The sequence below is a fragment of the Gavialis gangeticus genome, unplaced genomic scaffold, assembly GCF_001723915.1.
Source record: "Gavialis gangeticus isolate Ggan-Ray unplaced genomic scaffold, GavGan_comp1, whole genome shotgun sequence".
Taxonomy (NCBI): Eukaryota; Metazoa; Chordata; order Crocodylia; family Gavialidae; genus Gavialis; species Gavialis gangeticus.
In genome coordinates, this window is record NW_017729022.1 from 53,996,382 (window position 1) to 54,007,718 (window position 11,337).

Consider the following 11,337-nt stretch of genomic DNA (forward strand, 5'->3'; position numbering starts at 1 on the left):
GGTGCCCCCCCCCCGACTCAGGAGGCACCAATCACCCATGGGCCCAGATACTGTGATAAATACATACCATATTTACCCAAATCAAAGACAACTATGAATTTAAGACAGCCCTACAATAACTAGATTGTAGACATGGAAAATCTGGTATATTCTATGTTTAGAAACTGGTCATGGGAGGGTCATCTTAAATTCATTGCCCTACCACACTGCTATAGCAAGGAAAAAAGCAGCAGGGGGCAGGTGATGGTGAGGCAGGCAGGATGGGAGTTAAGTAGCTTGCTCCCACCCCTGTTCTTGCTGCCTACCCACCACTTGCCCCCCCAACCATCTGACCCCCTGCAGTCCCTATGTGTCCCATGCCTGATTGCACCTCCTACCCCCCACCTTGCACACCTTCCACCAGACCTGCTGGTACCTGCTCTTCTCCCTGCCACTTACCCCCTCTTCCCACCTGCCTTGACAATGCCTTTCCTCCCCACAGTGCCTGCACTTCTGGGCACCCATTCCCCTGTCACTTTGCCCCACTCCCTGACTACCCCCTCTCCTGGCATTGCCACTTACATTACCCATGCAGCTCTGGCTTCTATTGGGTGCCCAGATCAACAAAGGGAGCATGGAGCATCTGCTGCCTCCAGCCCCAGCCCAGCCATGCAGCAGCTGTTGCAGTGATGGCAGCTTCAGATCTAGCCCCAGGCCCAACTCCAAAGCCAGGGAAAAAGCTGCCTCTCCACTGTGAGGCTGGGTTGGGGCTGGAGGCAGCACATGATCTGTGCTTCCTGCCCCCAGCAAGAGTAGAGCCCCAGAAGAAGCCAGAGCTGCAAGAGGGGCAAAGGCTGTGGGGAGCAGAGGCGGTGGGGGCAGCATCTGCTGTTCCAACTCTGACCCCAGGCTCTGGGTTGGAGCCAGAGTCAGAGCTGGAGCCACTGTCTGGCCCTCCCCACATTTGTACCTGGAACTAAGATGAGCCCCCCCACATTCATCTTGCATGGGGAAAAGCCTCTTGTCCTAGATTAAAGTAAATACAATATGTTTTGGTCTGATCAAGTCTGGGCCCAAAATTTCACCCTGCTATACTCACAACAGTAATTGAACCATCACAAAAGTAGCCATGGAGAAGCATATGATTTCCTACTTTGAGTACATATCAGATAATATAATCTCCCCATATTTCAAGAAATGGACCACTGTAACATTTAAGAACTAACTGAAAAATTCAATGCATCTGCTACTGTTCACTGCAAAAATAAGCCACATTTATTATTCTATATGTTTGGATAATGATGACTGTTGGCTAAATAGTAATATTTAATTAAGTAGTAATATTTCTGAGCCGTTCTGTGTTCCAAATGGAAAAGAAGTCTGGAAGCTAGATGGACCAGAGAATTTAACTAATTTCTTTTTACTCTTATTTACATACAACAGTACAACTAATTCTTCTCTGATTTAGCTTCTTTTTTCTTGGCTTGTCAGTGTGCCTGCTAAAATGTACTCCATCTCATACTTGGGTCTCTTTACCTATCATATAAATTTGCAACTTGTTTTTGAATGAAAAAATCAGTCCATTTGGCAATTACTTTTTACAGGGCTAGGACTTGTTTGCCAATAAGGCCAAAACAAAAATAATTCCAGGAAAAAAAACCCCAGCGCTGGCTGAATATGTTGTTTTATTGCTTGTGGTAGGGAGTAAGAGCTGAAGGAGAAACCTTTGCACCACTGCCACTGTCCCCTGCCAGGCCTGACATCTTACAAAGCCACAGCCTGCAGCTGGAGTAGGGCAAGAGAGACTCTGGGGCTCTTCTGGTGCCCAGATGAGCTGGGGATAATGGTGGCAGCAGCAGAAGGGAGGTGCAACCACACCACCATACCCCCTGGATCTGCTTCTGAGTTGACTGTATCAAGGGTGAATAGTGTGCCATAATAGACAGTCTCCAGTCCATGAATAATTTATTTAATAAATTGTTACCTTAAGACAACCTTCATGAAATTCGACTTCTTTTACAAATGCATGCTAAAATAGCATGCAGTTGCACAAAACCAAATGATACCTTAGTAGAATTAGTATTGCCACACACAAATGGGAATTCATCAGGCTCGTTCCCACATAGAATATCAGCAGCTAACTTGCGTTGGAAGACCAACCTATGCTGAGTCAGCTGAGAATGGGAGAAGCTTTCAAGGATGGATGAAGGGCCCTATTATTTCCCATCCTCTCATCTTATTCTTGGCACAGTTTAACTGGACTGGACACTAAGAATCATTAGGCCTGATTCTCATTTACACTAAAACCCTTTCCTACCATTCTGGCAGGGCAAAGGGCATAAAGTATGTGTAACTGATGGCCCCTAAGATTTTTTTCAGTCTCACCAAATACATGGTTACTTCATTATGGTCTTCAGTGTTTTTCTGAATCAGGGCTCAAGTACAGTAGTACATTGCACTGGTGCTGCTCTGTGCCAGATGCTCCAAATAATACAACTCTCTAATTACAAATACTCAGTTGTGATCCCCAGTATGCCTGCTACTATACTCCTTTCCTGGGTACAGCGCACTCCTTGAGTGTACCAGTCATCTTTCAGGGATGGGCCCTGCCTCCTTCGTACAAAAAATTCTCCCTGATCTCACCCTAGTCAGGATATACAATGAGGAGAGAGGTTTCTTGTGAAGTCCCCTTTGCTGTCTAAGGTGGCTAGCCCTTCCACGTAGCTGTTAGAGAACAAACTCCACTATGTTCCACTCCGTGCATCAACAACTAAAAGGGCATCTGAACTGGGATCCAAGAGACCTCATTTTTTGGTACAATCAGAGAAAACACAGCTTTTGCTTTACTAATATATTTCTCTGATATCAGCTGTGATGTTGATTTTCATGTATTTTTTTGTATTTACTTTCTGGACGCAAAGGAGAATTACAAATTTTCTGTAGGTTTTGATAGGTCGTTATACTTATTTATTTTATATTTGCACTTTTGTTACTGAAAGATTTTATTAAATGAAATAACAGCTTATTTTTAAGATAAGTAGGCAATTAGAAAATTACTTTGCAATTATTGTAAAAGAGAAAATTTGTGATGGAAATCAGTGACACATTATAAAGAACCTAGTCATGTACCTGGCACAATTCCTTTTTGATTTTAACTACAACTTAGAAGAAAGCAAGAGCTATTTTGGTCAGTCTCCTGAAAGACAATCCTGATGAAACCTCTTTTTAGCTTTTACAAAACATGTTTTCTATTGAAAATGGACTTTTATGGTTTAAATATGTAATTCTGAGTTTCTCACAAGTAAGAATCACATTGCTAAGAAAAATCCACAGTTATGAATCCAGCAGCACAGGAAGACAATGACTGAGTGTTCCCAATCATCCTGATTCCCACTTGAATGATGCGCTATTTTTTTAAATGGAGCAGTTCATTGTTTGCCTAGAAACATAACAAATCTCTTCTCAAAATGTTCTTCAGCCCAACCTACAGTGAATGTTTCCAATGGTCTTAGATAACAGGACATCACTCCAGTTTTATGCTGGATGATAAGTATTTGTGTCCATGTTATATTTTATGGTTTGAACTACTAAAGTGTTGACCAGGGATTCTCCTATGGGACACAGATGGGGAAGCTCTGGATATGCCCAGCACAAAGTATTTTTTTTAAACTTTCTGATAGAAATGGAGGAATAAAAATATGTCTGTGAATATTAATTCAAATGTTGAAATGATTTCACTGAGCCCCTCAGGCATGTACTTTCTGGGAGTCATTGTGCAAAGTTTAGCAGCAGAGACTTTCATAGAAACCAATTTTTAAATGCACATTTTCAGGAATTTTTACCAGGAGCATTCCTCCCATAAGTAAACAGAGACAAGAGCATGTGGCTTATCAGACAATCAATTGCATTTAAGCAAACCAAAACATCTGCTGAATATTCACAATCAATTATGAACAATGAATAAATCTGAAAAGCCTGTTTATGAACATTCTGTGAACAGAAAAAGAAGGCTAGGTTTGTTGAATCATTATGAAGTACTTCCTCAGCTCTAACAACTAGCAATATAGCAATAACTAAAGGACACTGAACTGAGTTGATAGACTAGGGACAGAAATTACATATAAACTGGTATAAGTGATCAGAAACTCAAATTTGTAGCACAACAGAAGTTTAGTGCACGTCAACTGCTTTCAAAATGGCTGAAACTTGTTTAAGATTAATCTGGATGGATGTAGTATCAGACTTAACTGATTTAGGTGAAATTGATTTATTGAACTTCTATCCGAGATGTCCTCCAGATTCAAGTTAACTCACAGTCCCCCAGCACTCCACTGTGTTTTTCACCTTCCCTGGAAACTCCCCCTTGCAGGGTGGGCAGGTTAGCCTTGACTCAAGCTGTCTGCTCCAGCAGAGCAGGGAGGTGTTCTCTAGTGCCCCCCAGCTTCTGTCTTGGGCCACTGCAGGCATGTGGCCACGTTTCTGGAATTAGAAGTAAATGTCTATTCACTTGCTTATCAGTTCAACCTATGCAGCTTGGACTAACCTGCGAAGATTGAACTGATTCAGCCTTGGGCTTCTTAACTTTCTGTACTTAGCCATAAAGTACACAATCCCTTTTAAAATTTGGGTGGCTTTTTTTGCTCATTTTTTGACTGCCACAATTGCTAACATTACACATTTTTCAGGGCCTCCTAAAATCAATGGTTCTACCAAACAATTCCACTACCTCTTTTTTCTTATTTCATGCCTTGCAACTAAAAGAATTAATGAAAGTGAACTAATTCACTGAACCATACAAAACAAAAACAGCTTCCTAAAAATCAGAGAAATCATGCCCAAGGCAATCTACATTTTTCTTCAATTTCTTTCTAACTTCTCCATCTTCTACTATTTGCAATAAACAGTAGGAGCTTGACAAAAAGATTGTAAGTGAATTATAACAGGCATACTAAACTTCTGTTTGCATGAAAGGAATTAGTGAGTTCAACAGGTGTTCCTGTTGAATAACATGAATAAGCTTACATGCTATCTATTTGGTATAGAAAAAAAAAAACAACCTAACATTTTACTTTGCTTTGACTTTTGGGGAAGATTGTTAAACTTTTAAACATAAATACACTACTTAAGCAGTTCTTAGTCTTCTGGATTAAAGAAGACCCACATTCATTAAATTCTGTAAAAAAAAACAAAACAAACTTTCAAAGACAAAGTCCCATGAAGGTAAAAGAAAAAGTATAATCTGTGTTTTGCTAGGAAAGATTACATAAACTTATCCTGGAAAATCATTGCCGGATTAATGTGCAATAATTCCATGTATTTCTGTGCATATTGATTTTCCTTTATGTACTAAACAAAATATATGTTTTAAAAGTTAAGTGGGATGTTTATAAAAAATGTCCATTTGACAGATTGGAACCTGAAATTCTGTTCATTGATGGGAACAGCATAAATGTCAGCAACGTGAGCTCATTTTTGTTTCAAATTTGCCTTTGCCCTGGCACAGCAAGTGGAAAATTTAGCCTCCATGTTTTTTCAATCCTTGGACCTCATCCTGAGACAGTTTGTACAGGTGCTAATCAGAACAAGTTGTGCTAAGTTTGGTTATACTAAAAACAAGCGCAATGGACCTTAGACAGTTTACAACAGCTGATGACCTGACCTAGTTGCTTTGAGTCCAATACCCTATCAGCTACAAATTTCCCTTTTCTAAATATGGTTGTATACTTTTCTAGAAATTAGAAAACTTCCCCAAACCAGCTGCAGCTTCAGAATGGAAATGAAGTCCATAGAGTACTACATTCTGGGTTTGACTAGTACACACAAGTTGCACTAATTTAAAGATATAATATAACAGCAATTTAATTAAAACAGCCAGTTTCTTTCATTCATTCCTTAGCTAAACTGATACAGACTCAGGGCTCTCGGTACTTAAAAATGCCTGGAGAGTGTGGAAACAGTTGGAAAACCAACAAGGTAACCCAGAAGTTCTCTCTGCTGTCACTTTGTATCTCTCCATTTGATCAAAGGGAAGCAGAATGTGAGATGAGGTGTGCACGAAGAGATGGATCGAGACCACCAGAAATAGACACAGAAGAAGAAAGGCAATTGTAAACAAAACACTCTACAGGCTACATGTAATTGTATTACAGTAGCCATTGGTGTGAGGAGCTTAGTTTAAGGGCAGTTACTAAAATAGTGAATTTTTTGCCACCCCCTCAAGTAAAATGATGACTTTTTTGGTGTAGAAATAACAATACCCAGAGTGATAGTCAGTATAACCCATCCAATTGCAGCAGCTTGGAATTGGGAAGGGAAAAAACTAGAAAGAAAGACTACTTGGCAAAGGAACGATAGAGATAAAGTCTGACCACACTTAAAAAAAAATCAGTAACATTTCCTGACTAGAGTTTAGGTTCCTATTATACAGTAGTGTCACTAAGGGCCAGGGGGAAGGATGAATGGGGCAGCAGCCTCAGGGTGCCAACTCTGGAGGGGGAGTGCAAAAACAGCAGCTACTATGCTCTACCCTGCCCCTCCCTGACCACTGCCAGCAGCCTGACTGCAGCCCTATGCAGTTCTGCCACTACCTAGGGTACAGAACTGCCCAGTTATGTCTGTTATTACATGTAGCCAAATAATAATAATAATGAAAAAAAAGCTCAATTGATATATAAGAAGTGTTTATCAACGAAATGTGCTTTTTTGGGAAGCAAGAGAAATGACAGTGAAATGACTTTGGGTATAGAAAACAGTAGCAGTTTGCTGTCAGAGAAAGAAAATACACTTCCTTTTTAAAAGTGTCATTTTTTCCTACACTCTCACTTCAATAATTGATAAGAGCTGGACACACCTTTTTAAGTTCTCATAGCACCACTCTATATTTATTAATACCCATCTCTTCACATTTTAATAGCTTTTAGCTTAGCAAAAAAAAGGCAGAATACAAGGCAAACTTTTCTAACAATGAGATCAATCTGACTGTGTGAATAAACCTCAAGGGAAGGAAATAGCCAATGATTTGAATTATTTAAAATCAGACTGAAGAAAAAACTTGAGAATATATGGTATGTGACAACTCTGGCATGGCAGAAGCATAGTATGAGAACATAATATTTTTATCTAGATTATTCCTTGTATTAATATAAATAAGAACCTTTTCTATTCTCCACCACTACCCCGTTTCTCATCTATGGCTTTGAATACAATTAATCAATTGGTTTAAAAAGTGTTTAACTAGTTATTTCTAGAACTAAAGGAATCAACAATTAAGTTGTAATTTAGTATGAATTAATAAAACAGGTTTTCAACTTTTGCAGAGGAAAAGTTATTATAATTGCATGAACACAAAACTCTTGGAATTAGGTTATTTAACTCATATAGAGAGCTAAATTTGTGATCTACAACAGAAAATTTAAGTTCCAAATTACAATACCATAGTTTTATTGTGGAACTGAAAAAAGCAATACTGTTTATTAGTACAGATTCAGGACCTGCAAAGCTTTATGAAGCTGGAGTTCACGTTAGCTTCAGAGAAGTTCAGTGCCCTAAACTGGACAGCCTATTATTCTACAAAGGCTACTGATGAACTAGGTTTTTAATAGTCCAGTGGTTTTCAACCTGTGGTTGAACAACCCCTGGGAGTCCACGGACTATGTCTAATAGGTCTATGAAAGATGACTATGATCGATCACTATGACTATGGTATGTGAAAACCCACATTTACAATTCAAAAGGGTCCGCATCTCCATTTGACATTTCCAAAGGGGTCTGTACCTTCATTCAAAAATGTTTAGGGGTCCCCAAATGAAAAAAAGGTTGAAAACCACTATAATAGTGGAACATAACTAATTCCATATTTTTTATAGGACACTAGATTCCTCCAAAAAGTGTCATTCAAAGTCTCATACCTAATGGCCCCCATTCAGGAAGGAGCACTATGACATAGACTTTAGTTCTGAAGGAGCATTTTCCCAAATCAGGATCAATATTTGTTGTTTATGTCTTACATATACTAGTCAATATTAAGATATAAGTAAATGGATGACAGAGGAGATCGGTGCAAAAATAAATGGTGTTCATACTATGTATATGTTGATGATAATTACATAAAACCTGTATTTCACAACACTTCATACATTTCAAAAAAATATTATCAATTAATATTATGCTGCAGTTTGAAGACCTAATACAAGTACATTGTTTCAGTAGTAACTTATGCATTTCAACAGGAGGGAAAAATAGATAGAACCTAAAAATAAAGAACCAAGAAATGAACAGAGACAAACAAAATATGCAAGAATATGTGTTACTATAACACTTTAATTAACAAATGCTTAGAGAGATTTCCATATCTAGTGATGAAACTTTGTTAGCAACATCATCATCTGAAACTCACAGCAATAAAAGCTGTATACCAACTTAGTTCATAACCATTTTGCAGTAAGTGTACTGCATTTACTAAATATTTGAAAAGATTATGTTGATGTAACACACAAGGGGTTGCATGCGGCATTGTCCTTATTTCACACACAATTCGTTACAGTTTGGGAGAGTAGATTCCATTTACGTATGTACTGCAGCAATGTCCTTTTTAAGTTTAGAACAATTAAGTTTTTTGAAGTCTTTAATTATGAGAGCCAACTAAATGCTACCTTATTAGTTCACAGTCCTGATCTCCACTTAGTCTATCTGAGGAAACTTGAACTTTCATTTTCTTTGCAAAAAATATCTGAAGAAACAGATATATATAGATATAGATATAGAGATCTTATTTTGGTATAAGACATTTTTTTCTGTTGACTGCATGTTAAATGTTAAAAAACAGATCTGGAAATTAGCTTAAAAATAATTCAATATGTTAGGTAGGAATTGAGGGCTTCCAGGAGACGGTTAAAAAGGGTTTCATTTTGCTATCCAGTTAGTATGTTGTGTAAAGTGCTCCTTCTGTCCTCAAGACTCTTCCAGTCTACACCAAGCTTTCATTATCAATTAAAAAATACTTCCAGGGTGGATTCCTGAGTTGTGGAGCGATGCCTACAGAACTTCAGTGTCGTGTCTAACCCAAGTTAAGCCTATATAAAGCAGCATTTTCCAGCAAAAGGCCAAAGCAGATGGCAGTGTTTTGGATATTATTTAAAAATAATCACCTAGCTGTCCCAACTCTTGCTTTTTCTCAGATATCCAAAATAGGTGTAAACAAGCGCACCAAAAACAGGCAGAATGAACATCAATCTATTGATACTTTGATCAATATATTGATTTCCCATGCAAGCATGATCTGATATTATGAACACAAAGTTTGTAGCAAATGCCAGGCTATAAACCAAACTGAAAAGTGTTGTCTAACCAAATTTGTTACCTGGCTGATGGATTTTTGTTTTCCCATTAGTGACTGCTGATATACCAGTTCCATAAGATGAGGCTTCCATTTTTATTGACCTTCTGACTTGTGGGAGCGACGAATGCCTAACCACAGGCAGACACTGTGATACTGAATGGCTTGCCGCACTTCTCCTCTGATAGACTGGAACACACTTTTCAGCCCCATGAATAGATAAACTTATACCTGGACCGGAATGAGAAATAGCACTGTTAGATACAGAAGACTGGCTCAAAATAATATACAAAATTGGCACAATTTAAAAGGGAGCAGTAACAGCTGTCTTAAAAGGTACACAGGCATGAATTTTGTGTGAAAATGAAAAACTGTAACCTCTTTTCCAAAGATTCCGGGAGCTTTGAATCAATTCAGACCTTTTTATTGGTCCCCTGATTCGATTCAGATTTGGAGATTCAGCCACTGAATTGGATTGAATCTCCTCCGAGTCAAATCAGCACCCAAAGCTTCACACAGCCTTACTAAATATGATTCAGTCTTCCAACCTCTTTGTGCAGACCTACATTCCAGCCATACATATAGCGGATACCACAAGCAGATGATTTTCCTAGTAATAGAAAAAATCCCCACTTTACCTACACACTGCCATTCGCACCTATGACTGAACTATGCTTTTGTGTGTGTGTGTGTGTGTGTGTGTGTGTGTGTAAAATACTGAATGTTATAACAAAACCTTATCCTGCTTGTTGGACAATTTTCAGTTTTTATCTTGGAAATAAGTAAAAAAAAATGGTGCTGATACAGCTGGGATAAGCACCACAGAAAAGGTATTGATAAGTTAGATATAGACTATTTTCTTGCACTGGCACTACAGATATCAAATCTGCATATGGTGCTTTGTCATGCAAGGTAAGATGATTTCAACTGTGTTGAAAGATGTGGTTTAGGACAAAACTGAAAGTACTCCTGTTTGAGTTCTCTACTGACATTTTCCAGGAATAGTTTAATTTTTGTTGCTTTATATACACTTTTTTGTGAAGTAAGACATACATTTTTATTAAAAAGCCCAGCACCATAGTGCTTCACTCAGCTGCTCATGTTGTTGAGGTTCTTTGAATAGTGGGTGATTTGACATCTGTATATGTATGCAGATTCCACACAAGCCATCTGAGAAGGAGAGAGAGGTTCTTTCACAATATACTGCAAACTAAGTCATAAAGCAGTTCCAAGACACGAAAGCTCTAAGATCCCTGAGCTGCACTCATAGAACTCCCAGCACTGAACACACATTGACCACAGAAACCATAATTCCAGTGTGCATGCAGCCATGACTGCCGTTCTTATCTGGGGCTGTGGCAAACCCAAGCAAACACAGCAGAATACATCAGTTTTCTTGTGGGGCAGTCCTGTGGTGGCTTAAGCCACTAGGTTCAGCTTTCTTTACCTTAGCAGAACAGCCTGCAGCAGTATGAGTTATAAACAAGATCTGAAATTTCTCCCTTAGTATTGCAGGACAAACTTCTGCTTCAGCCAAAGGACTAAATCCGTTGGGGCTTATCACAGCCAGCTGATAGCAAGACAACTTGCCACCAGACGAAGATCTGTCGTTACGTTAAATAGCATCCCAAGATGTAGCGTGTCTCTGAGACGTTTTCCATTTGAGAAACAGAAACAGAATATTTCATTTTGTGAAAAAATTCTGTAACATTTGGGCCTTTAAGCATCGTATTCATCTCATCACTAGCTCTCCTTCTCCTTCAGGGAAAAAAAAAAGTCTTGTTTTCTGTAAAAGTTCCCAGTAACCTTTCAGTAACTTAAGGCTGATCCTGTTCTGCCTGGATCTCCACCTGTTTTCCTTCTGTACTCACTTGCCACACCTTTGATGGTAAGAAGAATATAATGGGAAAAGAAAGTACTTTTTGGGAGGTGTGGTCTTTTGCCTTTCTTCAAACAAGGTAGAAACACCCAACCTCTTCCAGGGCTCATTCATCCCCCATGCTCTGCCTATACCATGCCATGGC

The 11,337-nt window shown here is 38.9% G+C and overlaps 1 protein-coding gene across 1 annotated transcript in view; it reads right to left on the bottom strand.

Moving 5' to 3' along the window:
• The window catches only part of ANO4 (anoctamin 4), a 259,235-nt gene extending 249,694 nt beyond the window's left edge, over positions 1-9,541 (bottom strand). Inside the window, exon 1 of the mRNA XM_019514994.1 lies at positions 9,338-9,541. Within this exon, the coding sequence (XP_019370539.1) occupies positions 9,338-9,407 (70 nt within the window). The 5' untranslated portion in view covers positions 9,408-9,541. The remainder of the gene's footprint in view (positions 1-9,337) is intronic.
• Between the last annotated feature and the right edge of the window lie 1,796 nt (positions 9,542-11,337).